We start from the raw sequence: 15,993 nt of genomic DNA, 5'->3' as shown, positions 1-15,993 counted from the left end.
TGTATGTATATATATTTATATATATGTCCTCGACATTATCTTATTATTTCACACATTTCACTTATGCGTGAATTTTTCTCAGGACAATGAGCAATTACATTAAAAGCCAAACTGAAGAGTGTGAAAAACAGAAAAAAAAAGGTTGCAGCAGCAAAGGAATATTTTCCAAAATCTATAAGATCAATTTGTCAATTAATCTTTTTGTTGTGCTATATCGTTTTGTCTTTATATATAGGAGAAGAAGCTCAAACGGAAGATTCAAGATGATGTTGCCAAAACCATTATGGGGAAAAACGGAGCTCCATTGTCCATTGAGAAGCATAACTTAATTATGTCTCAAATAATAGTTGATGCTAAAGAAGCTCATGACGAGATGGAAGCAAACGACATGACATCTCAAAATAAGTAAAAATATTGTTGTTTTATATGTTTGTTTACATAGACACATATGTGATGCGAGTAGAACTGAACCAATCATATTGTATGATAATGGTCTTGTTCTCTGGAAACTGAAGTGCTATGAAGAAGAACCAAATTTTTTGCTTAAAGGTTTGAAATTTACTTAGCTTTTTATATACTGTATGTTTTTTATGCAAATGTGTTTAGTAATTCAATCTCAATCTTTACGCAGATCTAGAAAGATTTAGGTAACAAAAAAAATAAAACATGTCAAACGACGTCGTGTAAATACCAATTTATTCGACGTCATTTGACATGTTTCCATCTTTATATCACCTAGGTTAACATTTTGGTTATATAAGTGGATCTAACTCCCAATTTTTTTATGTCTTCATCATATCCGCCGTATTTCTTTTTTTTTTTGCAAACATAGCAAAAACATATCCTAAAAAGTGTTGGGATTTATTTAAACGCATTAATGAAGAAACTTCGAATTCGATTCAATTCTTTTGCAGAAGGTATGTGAGCCTAGTTTAAGATCATTTACATTCAAATGATTTAATTATTTGCATAATTTTTGGTTTTTTTACTGAATACTCTTTGATTATCTTATTATTTTGACTCATAAGTTTTTGATGAAAAGATTAAAAAGAAAATTCATCTAGATTTAATATTAAGAATCTTTCAAAAAATTGTTCATCAGATAAACAATCCGAGTTCATATTTAGTGTTGAAAATTTATTCGAGATCTAAGGCAGAAAGATGATTTATGAAAATTTTCGGATCTAGATCCAAATATTTTGATCTTTGAGAAACATGATATTCATATCCGACTTGGTATTCATATCCGACTTGGATCTACTTTCAAATTATTTTCCTTATATATATATATATATATATATATATATATATATATATATATATATATTATAGATATAATTTATAACAATTTTCTCTTACCTTTCAAAGAGAAGAAAATTGTGGTATTTTTAATTATAACTCTGATAAATTTGTAATGTTTTAAATGTTAAACTAGAATCTATAAAATTGATGGAATTTTTTTATAATTTATTTGGCTATAATTATAAAATTTTTAACAGTGGGACAATTATATTCAAATATCTTTCAGATTTTTGTTTTTTTGTATTGTTTTCAATTTTATGGTAATGCCCTTATTGGTGTAGAATTTGGGATCTATAGAAAAATGTGTAATTAAAAAAATTGCCATAATAAAATGGGGTCAAAATAAATTTTGACTAGAAATTTATATAATATAATGGTAAAATGACAAAGATAATTTTTTTTTTCTTTTGACTTGTATAATCTGATGGTAGATTAATTGAGAAAACAAATATTTAGAAGAGGGGAAAAAATATAATCGCTTTTAGGTGTGTTACAAACATACATGAAAGTTAATATATTTTGCATACTTTAAAGATTCTATATTAGTGAAGTGACCTTAGTGCAATGGCAGGAGGTAAGTCCATTTATAGAAGGCACAATCACATCCGGGATCGAGTCCCGGCTTCTATGAATGTAGGAATTTGGCTAATGGGCCAGCCACAACTGGCTGGCCCATCCTATTATTAATTTTATTATTGGAAGAATTAATAAGATTCTATATTAATTTAGTATACTACCATCCTATTATACAAGTCAAACAGAAAGATTACATTTTTTGTCATTTTATAATTTTATTATTGGAAGAATTATTAAAATAGACCAAAAAATTAGTAAAATAATAAGATAGGCCAAATCTTACTAAATTAAATAACTAAAAATTATGACTGAAAAGTAAAAAAATTATTCTGTCATTTAATTTATAAAAACATTCATATTTTTTCTTTAATGTATGAGTTATTAAAATAAAAATATAAATTTTTTTTTTCTTTAATGGATGCATTACTTAAAATGTTTTTTGCAATACAGTTTGCAATCAGACATAATATTTGTGGCTCCTCGAAATATTGGACTGCAACCAATACATATAGCTTGCTCTTCTTGTTATATTATACTGTGGAATAAATGTTCTTATGCAGTTTAGCTATTGGTAACTATCCATCTAGAATAATGGAGAGAGTTGTGGAAGTAGTTCTTTTATGCCAAAGAACATTTATTCTACAGATTAATATAGCATGTTGAGCAAGCTATATGTCCATTGGTTGCGGTCCAATATTTTAAGGAGCCACAAGGATTGTACTTGACTGCAAACTGTATTGCACCTTCTACTCTAGAAGTTGGAGAGGTCTTCTATGATATATCATGCTCGATCGCATGTAACATTATGACTCTAGGATTGTCGGAGATGAATAAGATTTAGAAAGTGAGCTTCCGTACTTTGAAGAAGCTTCATGTTAGTTCCTAACTATTTATTGAGTTAGTGTCCTACATCAAAGATAAAAATCCGCTCAAGCGAAAGAAAAAAGATGGAGAAGATGTTGATAAAGATGAGTAATCATTATATCACTAGATTTGGACCCGTGCTACAGCACGGGTTGAAATACATTTTATTATTTTTAAAATATTATATATGTAATTGTATATAATATTATTTGGATGCAACTCATGCAAATAATTTTTATTGTAAATATTATTCATGAAATGTAAATGTATTATGTAAGTCTTATATTGTTAATTTTAACCCGTGTTAGAGTATATAAAATTATTAATCCGTGCTAGAGTGTGTCCAGCAGCTTCCGTGCTAGAGTATATAAAAATTTAACTCGTGCTTGAGTTTGTAAGTCTTAAAATTATAATATAAAAACAAAATTCAATCTGTGCTCTAGCATGGTCCTAATTTTTATTGAACGTTATGGTTTATCAATAAAATCTGTGGAAAGTAAATTTCTAATATTGTGTTTAAAGATCTTTGGAAACAACTTGATATATGACTAAAATCTTCTGAAAATACAGTTTGAAAGATCCATGATTTTATTTATTACCATTAATATATCAATTATCAATTTGGAATATCTCCAATTAAGGTTGCACCCAATATTTAGGTGTAACCATTAATATATGAATTAATCTATAACCTATCTATAACCTATTTGTAATCATTTATAATTAATTAAAAATATAAAGTCTACAAAAACTATATTGTGTACTTCTTTTTATTAAAAAGGAGATCATTTGAAATAACTCCGCGATTATAATTTTAAATTAAATAATATAATTTAATCACTATAATATAAACTATATTGTGTACTTCTCTTTATTTTATATTATAATATAAATAATATAAACTATGTTATGTACTTTTCTTTTATTAAAAAGAAGATCATTTGAAATAACTATGTTGTGATCTTCATGATATATTTGCTCCACGATTTATGGATTTATTATTTATTATCTATATACTCCACGATTTATGGATTTATTATTTATTATCTATATATAAAGAGTTATCTTATGAAGAGTATATGGTTAATGTATATCTTATATATAACCTATTAGTATGCATTTGTAACCATTTATATTTTTTATAAAGTCTACAAAACTTAAGTTGTGTACTTCCCTTTTATTAAAAGGGGGATATCTATTGCTGGTGTTCTTGTAATAGTATTAATCTTATTAAGATAGGGCAAAATATATATATTTGTTTTTAAGTTACATTCAGAAGCATAAGTTTGCTTATCATAGGAAGCTAAAACTAGTACTGAAATAGATGATCATACAAAACTGATTTTAGGGATCTTTAGCTCACATAAGTGGAAATATACAGTGAATATTCAAGATTTGTGTTTATGCATGTTGTCTAACATAAAGAAGATGCAATTTACACACATATCCTGCATTTAGCGATCTTTAGCTAACGTCTTTTATTATGTTTAAATCCTTGATCGACATATTGTGTGCGATAGTACTTCAGGATGGATGGTTAGCTTTGGAAATACCTAAATATGAAAGAACACGACGCAATCCAATTAAGTGTTATAATCTATATATACATTTTCAGAAACATTTATGAAATAATTCCTTAACTTCCAACTTATTTACAACTCTGCCACTGTCTTTAAAAAACTAAGTTTGGGTTCAACGATTACAACTCAAACATAACTAGCCCAAACCCATCTTTTTCCGAAAATTACATAACCCTGAATTATCGGCCGGTACGAAAACCACCAAAAAAAACCTTGCCCATTAGTTATTTCATGCATAATCGAAAAATATAAGAATAAAAAGAAATCTTCAAAACTTAATCACCACAAAATCTAAAAAAATCATAACTATCTAATAAACCAAAATTCCATAATCAACGCTCAATCAATCCTTCGTCATATATTAAATATTTCCCGTAAATCAACAATTATTCATTCTAAATTGATGAGCTATCTTTTTCTGTTAAGTGTATCCAAGATTTTTTGCTTTCACAAAAAACTAACATTAATACCTTTTTACCTAATCCCTAAAGTACTATTCATCTATAAATATGGTCATCAAACTCACTACGAAAATCATCAGACACTTACCATTCCTCCTTTAAAAGTAGCTAAACACACAAAAAGTATTGCCAATGGTTGTATCCTTGGCATTCCTCCGAGATGTTAAGCCTTAGAAGACTTCATGGACAGTTCAAGTTTGGATTCTTCATACCTGGAAGACGTATACAGCAAAATTGGGTGAAACCTTGGACATGTTACTCGCTGATGTTCAAGTGAAGTGAGTATAAAGAAATTTTTTTAAACTATCACCATTTTGTATACATACATATTCAAGTTGTATTCTTATAAAACTAAACAAATCTAATGTTATTTCAGGGTACAAAGATCCACGCTTCCGTAAAAAATGACTTGATGAACCGGTTTGGAAACAAGATCATTCCGAAGAGTGGAGATCAGTTGAACATTTTAGCTTGAGTATTTCCAGTGGTCAGTTCAAACCAACGCATCATCTATACAAAATGAGTTTGATGACTGTGCTTTGGCTGCTTGCATGAAATAAACCCCTGCTTTTTTCCGAACTAGAAATCATAAAACAATGTAATTTAGATAGAAACATATTTTAAACCTACTTCGAAGATTATACATTCTTAACACTAATTTTAAAAATTTATCCTTTTCTGATTTTGCAGGGGTTTATTTCATACAGTGTGAAATGAAAAGCTGAATATTCAGGATCTCAAATCGTTGGGGTATACTATACCTACCTACTCGATTTTTATGAGAGGTTGAATTAATAAAATTAAATTCAGTGATATTGAGAACCAACCTTTTTATTCTGGTGTCATTGCCGACCATCCTACAACAATATTAGACCATGCAGCATCTTCATTGATTTGAGGATATGTTTTCATTTGAAACATAGTTAGAAAAATAAAAGAGTGTTTAAACTATAAACCTATGAAAGGATTAGATTGAGTTCCTTATCTTTGTGATTGATTCTCTATGTCAATTTGGGATAAAGTTCCATCTTAAAAAAAAAAAAAAGATTTCGAAAGTAAGGTCTCTTTGATTCATATTAAAACCTGAATTTGAGATGCATAGTTGCTTCAACGAAAACAAACTTACAAAATTCATATTCGATTTTGAAATTGTATAAACCCCAAGTTTTGTATTTGGTTTTTCATGATTATCAGTATATAATCGGAAATTATTGTCATCATATTTACAAATATCTTTTGGGGTGATGTTTAATTTGAATTGCGAACTGGGTTCAATTTGAAGATCAACAACCACACAAATTATAAAACGATTAAGTTGTGAATTGGTTAGATACAAACCTCGGATCAACCAGAATCGGGTGATTTTGTTGAAGTCTCATCTTTGATTAATCCTACACAATAGAATCAAATATGAAAACAAGAGAAATTACAAGAAGAAAGAATAAGAAAAGAGTCATAAGAATTAAGAACTTAAGAAGAAAGGGAAGAGAAGAAGAAAAGAAGAAGAGAGTTGTTGTTGTGTCGTAATGTGGAAGAAGAAGAAAGAAGCCAAGTCGTATGGGTTTTGGTGTAGAATTGAAGGTCCAAATAGTAAATGAGTTATTTTGTGTTGTTAAGAAAAACAATTAGAGTAAATAGGTTAAGATAAGTTGTAGTATAAATGTTATTCTAAAATGTTATTACATATTTGATTCATGTATAGTATAAACATCTTAAAATAATTTATAATCTATATATACATTTTTGGAGATATTTAGCAAATAAATTATGGAGTTGCAACCTATTTACAAGCATGCCATTAGCATTAATTATTAATTTATTTTTAATTAATTAATTTATATATACATTTTTGGAGACATTTATGAAATAATCCTAGAGTTCATATCTATTTACAAGTATGCCATTAGCATTAATTATTAATTTGTTTTTCAATTAATTAATTAATATTAAATTTCAATTTTTGGAAACAAGATTTCTCATCTTAATAAATTTTTTAAAACAATAGGAACCACTCCATTTAACATTAATATTATGTTTAAAATAAATTTAATTAATTTTAACTTTCCAATTTTACAAAATAATATTTTTTTCTATAGAAATATTTCCTAAACAATCGGCCTAATCAATAAACGACAATGTTTTTAAAATCGGACTGGAAGGTGAACCGGAAGTCTTTCGGGTTGCTGTGTCAATTAGTCGGACCGGTTGAACCACGAGTCTATTAGTTTATTGGTTTGTTTATATTTTATGAATATAACATCTATTTTTTTATAAATATATGAACAAAACATACATAGTTAAGTATTAGCCGTAGATATAACATTCATACTTTTAGTACACGTAGGAATTCTATACTACTAACAAAATTTATTCTAATTTCTATATTAACTAATATATCTATATTTGTAAGGTTGTACATTTTTAATAAATACAAATTAAACATTAGTTATATATATATAATAAATTATATTTTTTTATTAAAAAATAGCTCCGTGGTGTACCGCGGGTGAATATCTAGTTTATAACAATATTAGTGTTACAACTTACACGATTGAGCTTAGTAATTTGGTTATAGAACCAAAAAAAATTGGTTACAGTTGCTACATACTAGAAGAAAAAAAAAACAAGAATTCAAGAGGTGATTGTCAAGTACGTTTTGCTTTTCAGAGTAGGTAATTGTGTTTCTATAAAGATCCCCGTAACTTAAGACTTAAGAATTCACATATTTAAAAAAAAAAAAAAGAAACAAAAAAATAAATAAAATGTGATTTCCTCGTGTTTTTCCAGTGCAATCGTACACACAATAATAAAATTAATATATTTTCCACAGACAGATATAAACCACTCATGTAAATAAATTAAAGTAAAGGCCACCGACGATACGATGCTTCTTCTCTCCTTCGGGCACCTCTACGTAGCTGCCCCAGACAACCCAAAATACTGCCCGTTGAGCTGTAAATCACGTTACACTATACGACATCGTTTTTGCGCCTACTAAATTTTTTTTTCAGGTTCTCTCTCTCTTCAAACTGTAGTGACGGTGCAATTCTTGGTGATGGCTATATGCTTGTTAAGATTCTTGTGTTCGAAGTTGATGTCACACATGATCTTCTTGTAGAACTTTGGCTGCACTAACTTCCCCAACACGTAAGCCCGTGATCGGACAATGAAACTGAGCGTCATTGGCACCGGTGCTGGTGGTGCTGGCGGGTCGGGAATAACAACAGGAGCTCCTTTCTTCTTCTTTGGTTTGGGTAGTGGAGCTGGAGGCGCCGGTGGAAGTAAAGTCGAACCACTTCCATATAATGGGATCTTCTCTCCTGTCACATGCACCACCACTGTACTGTGACTATTCCTTGACTGATAAAATTTCTTGATCTGCATTTCACAATCCAAAACCCACAACAGAAATCAGAACCCATATGGATTTAACCCATGTAAGTGTTGGTCTATTCGAACCGTAACATATTCAACGTAATTAGAGAAAACTTACGGATCCAGAACCGATTTTGATTTGAGAGAAGCTAAGATCAATAGGAGTTGAAGTAACATGAACACCAAAGAATGTTCCAGTGTTCTTATACAACATTCTTAGAGTAGCGTTCATCGTGATCATATCAGTTCCTACACCACCAGCATCTTGACCAGCTTGGACCTTAAGCGTCTCAAACGTTATACTCTGCAAAAATTTCAAATCACCAAAAACTCAATTACACACCCCAATCACAAAAACTCTCAACAGTTCAGCTTAGATCTAACAAATTTAGTATCTAAATTGACTTTACACGCTCGATTCTCTAAAGATCTGTTAAATTGTAGCAAGAAAAACATATCTGAACTCAACATTTCAAGATCTGAATCAACTCAGAAAATAAAAGAAATGCTAAAATTGAAACTAACCTTGACAGTGATCTTAGGTTTCTGAGGTTTAGCAGCACCGTAAAGAATCAAAGAGAAGAGACCAAAGAGAATGAAGAAGCCAACGATGAAAGCCAAAACATAGCAGCGACGAGGAACACCACGGTCTCTATCACCTTCATCTAACAAACCTTCTTCTTCAATCACCGCACACTCTTTCCACTGCTTCTCTCCGCCGTGACCTTTCCGTTTAGAGCCGTCGTTAGGGTTGACTTTTCTAGATCCGGGCTTCAGAGAGCCTGAGAATCGGCTAGAGGACGATTCGCGAGAGTGACGACCCATAGACGATTGAGAATGCGGCGGAGATCCCATCGGACTTAGCACCGGAGTTGAGTGAAACGAAGTCGCGGTTTTTTCTCCGTCGTGAGAGTCGCGTGACGGTGATTGGACATAGTAGACTGGTCTACGTGGAGATCTGGCTGGTGATGAAGCTGCGATGCTTGTCACCTCGGAATCAGTTTTGGCGTGCATTTTTTTTTCCGATTAGGGAAGATGGGAGGAGCACGACGAAGAAGGTTTTGGTTATTTGAGAAGTGTGGGAGAAGAGAGGCAAAAAGAGGAAAGTGTAATGTAAACTCTGAGAGATGAGTCTGTTGTCAAAATGAGTGGGACTTTGAAGGCTTTTGTTAATTTTAATTTTTTACCTAAACGCGTTCGTCATAATATATATATGGAATATATTATTAGTTTTTTAAGTTGTTGACAATGACACAAATTTGTCTTAAAATTATAATTAATATTTGTTTTGACAATTGGCAGAAAACTCCACATAAAATCAAATATAGTCTGTATTACAGTTTTAAAATTTTAATATATAGATTCAAAAAGTTATGAGAGATTCCATTTTTTTATAGTAATTCAAATATTTTAATTTACAATTTCTTGCAAATTGATGATAAATTTGTCAAAAAAAAAAATTGAATTTTTTCCTACTAAACATATATTTCAACATAAAAATAATTATCCAAAAGATTTGTATTAGGCCAAAAACAAAATCTTTTTTTTTTCAACCTAACATTAATTAAAATAAAACTTCTAGATTGTTTGTCCAAGGTAATGAGTTTACATAAATCGTTTATGACAAGAGCATTCTAGAAAAACGAGCTAAACAATCAGCTTTTACATTAGACGTCCTTGGGATCTTGGAAAGAGTAAAAGGAGGCAGGGAAGCACTAAGCATCTGGAACTCATCAAAAAATGTAGAGAAAACCGGCCACTCCTCCGGTGCTTGTACCATCGCTAGTAACTCTGCAGAATCCGTCTCGAACCTTCGACAATCAATTCTTCTGGACAGGATACACTCCATCGCCCATAATAATGCTTCTAGTTTGGAATGAAGTGGGGTTGCACTGTGACGTTGACATCTGGCACCCATAACTAAAGTCTGATTGTCACCATCACCACACCACCATCCTAAACCTGAATTTGGTTCCGTAGCTTTCCACGAACCATCAACTTGACAATGAATTATCATCTCCGGAGTATGCAAAGATTCCGTCGAAACGGAACCAACCCTTGCAGCTATTTAGGCTTCCTCCCACCACAATTGTTCACGTAAAGCCTGAGTATTAATATATATATTGTCTCTGATTGTAACCCTTGGAAAACTTTTTGTTCCTATCCTTCCATAAGAACCAGACCAGCCACGATATTGAACTGTGAATAGTACCTAAAGCCATAGGGGCTAACCCTTTACCATATATATAATCCAAGTTTGAGTAGATCGAGCCAAACGGGAACTTATCCGTATCTGATCCATCAAAAACCCTCTTCCAAACCTGACGGGAATGAGGACACTCAAATAAAGTATGATTAATAGACTCTTCCTCTAAATCACATCTCTTGCATACCATGAAACAATTAACTCTCCGAGAGGCTAATCGTACCGTCATCAGAAGAGAGCCAGAAGCGATCTGCCAAAAAAATGTTTGATTTTAGGTGGTACCGGAAAATTCCAAGCCTGAGCTTTCAGGACATTACAGTTGGGATCCATCAAAAATCTTTTTCCTTTTTCTATAAACTTTCATTTTTAGTTGCTTGACAATTAAGTTTTTCCTTTATTTGTATATTTTATATCTTAGTGTGGTTAGTAATAAGAAGAAGAGATATATGTATATGGAACTTTAGTAGAAGTGTAAAAGAAGTCTTATCTACTTCGGTACCATTTACACAAAAGTGTGAAGTTTACAAATTTTATTTTTATATAACTACTCTCAACTGGTTTTTTGTGTTAATAAAAAACGATATGTATATGGAACTTTAGTAGAAGTGTAAAAGAAGTCTTATCTACTTCGGTACCATTTACACAAAAGTGTGAAGTTTACAAATTTTATTTTTATATAACTACTCTCAACTGGTTTTTTGTGTTAATAAAAAACGATATGTATATGGAACTTTAGTAGAAGTGTAAAAGAAGTCTTATCTACTTCGGTACCATTTACACAAAAGTGTGAAGTTTACAAATTTTATTTTTATATAACTACTCTCAACTGGTTTTTTGTGTTAATAAAAAACGAATGATATTTTAGTCTTTGATACACGACATTAATAAACAATTATATAGATTGTCGGTCATTGTTGAGATGGCAAAATCACAATGAGTCAGTCCGTTTATTGCAAATGGAGAGTTTTGGGTCCGTTTATTAAAACATTTGATATTTTCAAGTAGATTAATTTATGCATGCCATATAATTAAAAACAATTTAGTTGTTGTGTAGCTTTCATATGATCATGACTAATTGCCTTAATTAAAATAAATTAAATTAAATTTAAATCCAGTTTTTTATATATGAATTACGAGGTTAAAATTATCGATTATTAATCATCCTAATTCTTTAATCGACAAAAAAAAAGTAAAAAAAAAAAAACATAATTATATAATTATCAGTTTGCTAAAAAAAGGAAATTTTTATTTTTGAAGCACCGACAAACATAACACCAAATCTGAAAAACATGACTGGACTGTAACATTTGAAAGTCATGACTCATGTAAGATGACTGAAATCAACCCATAGATAGTCTAATCCACGTCAGATTTAGGTTATTAAACTTTACTATTCTTAAATGGGTTATAAACACTCTGAGATAATATATCTATATATATATTTTTTTTTTTTTTGACACAATCTTATAGATGTCTATACTATTATTAAACACTTGATAATTCATAGAAAGAGTATCTTAAACCTAAATAACATAAAAAGTCAAATATTTTGAATCTTTAATCAACAGTAAAGTTTGAATTAATTAATATAGTATTTGTTATGAATTAACGAACAAGTGGATTTAGAATTTAACTAACGGAGAGTTTCCATGGAAGAAGCAAAGGACAAAGAGATTTTATTTCATTTCTATGATAGTGGAAGGTAGAATACAGCCACACTCCAGTTGGCGGTACACAATACTTCTTTTCTTTTTCTTGTCCTTACCCTTTTTTTTTTTCTCTATTTACCAATAGAATATATCATTTACCCATTGTCACACGTTTCAGCATGTACAACATATATCAATACAATAAGTCAATAATATTTATCATTAGCATTTTGTTACACACTGGATTTTAGTTACATACTTATTCTGTTTGCAAGAACTTATTGAAATAATATATACTTACATTTTAAAAAAGTATATCTATCAAAATACACTGATGCTGAAAAAAAAAATCAAAATACCCTGATAAACATTAAAAGAGCATACTACCAAATTACAAATTACCTTTCCCATAGAAAAAAAAATCCATATTGTTGTTCATACAACTTTTAGTTACATACTACTTCTGTTTGTAAGAACTTATTGAATTAATGTTAACTTGTATTTGGAAAAAGTATATATCAAAATTCACTTATGAACATTAAAAGAGTATACATTAAGAATGCGACTTAATAACAAAAACCATTAAACCAATTTTTAAGATTTAAGATTTTAAAGGTCAGTTCAAAGGTTATACATTTCGTATGTTTTAATTTTTCAATCCTTCCTTTACTACTCTGGTATGTTTTTCAACTTCTTCAGATAAAAGAAACACAGGCTTGTAATCCAAATTCAGTCTTGGATGTTTTGTGCGTTGGCGTGTTTATTTCATAGTAGGAGATTTTGAAGAAATTTACAAATGTGCACTTTTTGGATTCAATTCTTTAACATAACCTGTTTTAATCCTAACACATATTATAAGGGCACAGCCGAAATCACATTAAAATTATTGGGATAGAGAACTCATAAAGATCGGTTGTTCAAAAAAAAAAAAAAAAAAAAAAAAAAAANGAACTCATAAAGACCATTTATGACATTGCAAAGGAGTATGAGAGAAAAATAAAAATAAGACGAATAATACCGTTTAACCGCAAATTTTATAGTCAAGTTTATAAAATTTGAATAAATTATAACAAATCAAAACCCTCGCGAGAAGGAAAGACTATCTGTAAAATTTTGAATGTAATGTATATGACTGTAAAACCTTTTAGACAATTTGTATAAGCGTTACATTGTATATTATTTTTGACATCGTTTGATTGATTTGCATTGTTTGTATTATTGTACATGAATGATAAAGTCGAAAAATAGCTAATTAGAGGGATATTTTTCCTATAAAAAACCCATAAATGATTTTTTGTCTAATTTACAATATATATGTTATCTTTCCATATTCACCTAAGTTTCGTCTAAGCGATTTGGCGTTGGCCGCCGTTGAGTGCCTAAAGCTTTCTTAAATAGTACTATTGATTAAGACAAATATATTTCTTTTCAAATTCTGTAATCTCTTGTCCCTTTTTGAACAAATGTCTCGATTCAGTTAGATTCTCACTCAAGTTATTAATTACCTCCAAAAGGTGTGATCATTCCATATATATGTAAACATGATATCACTGATTTCAAGGTAACATCTGAATATCAGTATCTTTACAATAATATGAGGCTTTTGTATGTAATTTTAATCTTAAAACATCATCCCAAATTTAGAAAGTTACAAATGCATGTTTAAAGAAGAAGTATACGTACAACTCGGAAACGAGAGGAACAAGATCAATGGCTGTCAGAAGAAAGATTGCGTGAACTTCTAGAGGAAAAAGATGATGTACGTTATGTCTCCTCCTTCACTATAAGTCTATATCATATGTTTGCATTTTCTGGCCGACTAAACTATTGCTTGCTCGGATAATTCCCAAGTTCAGTTTTAGGAAGTCATTTTCTTGTTTCTTTGTATTGCAAATTTGCAACTGATGAGGAGATATAGCTGTGGTCGATTTTGAACTCAATCTATTTTTGTTACTATATAAACTCTAGTCTCTAGTCCACGTACCCTTTTCCTTGGTTTCCAACTTGATTCAATTAGGTCACAAAGAAGATATACTTGAGTGATTTTCTACTTCAACATTGGAAAAATGTGAAATTTGGAGCTCCATATAACAAAGATAGAGAGGGAAAGTTCAAGGAACAAAGAAAAGATGAGCTGGTTAAAGAACAGACAAGGGAAGAGAAGAAAACAGATTCACTAGTACTGTTGCCTGAATCCGGAGATATTGGATCAAGTTGTAAGAATAGTGTGGAACCGCAATTGAAGCGGAGAAGAACATGGGTTCAGATGCCATAAAAGAGAGGGACTAATCAATCTTAGGGGCAAAAAAAGATGCACCGAGAGACACTTACCAACACATAAAAAGCAAGAATGTAACTGCTGTTGCTAAGAACGGTTTTTAGTAAGTATGAAGGCAAAGATAGAAGAATAGATTGTGGTGACTATTTCAGTCTAAGGTTTGACTTTTGGTGAATGTCTCTTCTGATGAGCATTTCTGGTTATTAAATACAGGGTCTCACGTTTAAGCCAAATTGTTGGAGAAAATGTTATTTTGAGAACTTGTTAATATTTGTAAGACCACTTTAAAGCTTTGGGAATTACCATTGGAGGGAAGCTAGACATGCCATCGGAAGAAGATATTGCGAGTCCAAGCAACGAGACGACCAAGGAAGTGGAGACTAATTAATTTCAGATAAGATGATGATGTTGTTTCGACTTGTGAATTGTGACGTGTTCTATGAGAGAGAGTGGGTGATGAAGCCTGGTGGTCTTGTTCACCACAAATGCAAGACTTTCAATTGAACCAGACCGGCTAATTTTGCTCACTACACAGAGATTTATCCAGAATTTCCTTGGCAAGAACTACATTGCTCTTCATTTTCGCATGCATGGCTACTTGAAGTTCTGGTATGGTGCATTAATTCAACTTCTTTTGATTGCAATTTAGGTTCTCTTGTAGTAGTATTAATTAAGAATTGTGTGCATAGCTGAACGCTACAATTGATGATAATGTAGGTTTAGGTAGCTTACTGGTCTCTTGACCAAATAGTATCGTTGATGATATATGGTAACTAATTTTGTGCATAGCTTCATCCTTATGGTGTTAAGATTGCTTTTAAGTAAAGTGTAAAGATTAAATCAGCAACTTAAGCTACGTAAATTTTATTCTTGTGCTAGTAATAACATATCAAAACATGACTACAACACTTAATGAAAGAAAGTTGTCGTCTTCTCCTTTGGCCTCTTTTTTATTTCAGCCGCATTTTGTAATCTTGAATAATTGTTGCATTTTATATTATGGCTCTGACTGGTAACACGAGTTATCAAAATCGAGTTGCAGTAAGTATTAAAATTCGATGTAGCTTGCAGTAAAAATTATGTGGTATAAACGGCAGTTTGATGTAGTGAATTTGCAGTAAAAAATGAATTAAATATTTTCTTTAAACGACTGACTGGTAACATTTCTGATGTATCAGGTGCAGTATCTATTAGAAATAAAAATTAAAAAATTATTAAGAACAATAACATTTTTCAAATAGAATAATTCAAAATAGATAAATAAAATGATCCTACGTAAAAAAACATTTGAGACATAGAAAATAAAAAGAGAGAAACTAATGACGACGTACATTCCATAGCATATTTGCTATCTCATCTCGTACGTTATTCATATATTGGCCATCATTTGTTCCCTCTTCTTCCTCAAGTCGATTAAGCTCGCCTTCTGCAAATCAAATACTAAACATCATTTATTCATAGATTTATCTTAGTTTGTTCAAAAAACTTTTCACAAATCCGCACTCGGCTGATTTCTTTTGGTAGCTTCTGCTTGTATCTAATTCTGGCTAATTCAACATCAAGAAGTTCCAAGAATATTCTGATATACTCATCATCCCATACAATTTGTTTCTATAATACACAGTAAAAATTAAATACTAAACATCCAACATTTTTAAACTGCGCATGTGACATATTCATTACCTTACGGCGGATACTTCCA

The 15,993-nt window shown here is 30.7% G+C and overlaps 1 protein-coding gene and 1 long non-coding RNA gene across 4 annotated transcripts; both read right to left on the bottom strand.

Annotated features, from left to right (window-relative positions):
- Positions 4,067-6,252, bottom strand: LOC104758002. 3 transcript variants are annotated; one of them, XR_762595.2, is made up of 4 exons: positions 6,122-6,252; positions 5,611-5,667; positions 4,872-4,995; positions 4,067-4,295 (listed from the first exon to the last, which is right to left on the bottom strand). It is a non-coding gene; the product is annotated as an uncharacterized LOC104758002 (long non-coding RNA). The 3 variants fall into 3 exon arrangements; XR_002036192.1 differs by having other exon boundaries at positions 5,611-5,640; XR_002036191.1 differs by having other exon boundaries at positions 5,611-6,252.
- Positions 7,526-9,320, bottom strand: LOC104758001. Its single transcript, XM_010480801.2, has 3 exons — positions 8,684-9,320; positions 8,277-8,462; positions 7,526-8,161 (listed from the first exon to the last, which is right to left on the bottom strand). Exons 1-3 carry the CDS (start codon positions 9,170-9,172, stop codon positions 7,808-7,810), a joined length of 1,029 nt encoding a protein of 342 aa, XP_010479103.1. The 5' UTR covers positions 9,173-9,320; the 3' UTR covers positions 7,526-7,807.

The sequence above is a fragment of the Camelina sativa genome, chromosome 17 (genome assembly GCF_000633955.1).
Source record: "Camelina sativa cultivar DH55 chromosome 17, Cs, whole genome shotgun sequence".
Taxonomy (NCBI): domain Eukaryota; kingdom Viridiplantae; phylum Streptophyta; class Magnoliopsida; order Brassicales; family Brassicaceae; genus Camelina; species Camelina sativa.
The sequence above is the reverse complement of the archived record's forward strand: the minus strand, read 5'-3'. Positions and strand labels throughout refer to the sequence as shown.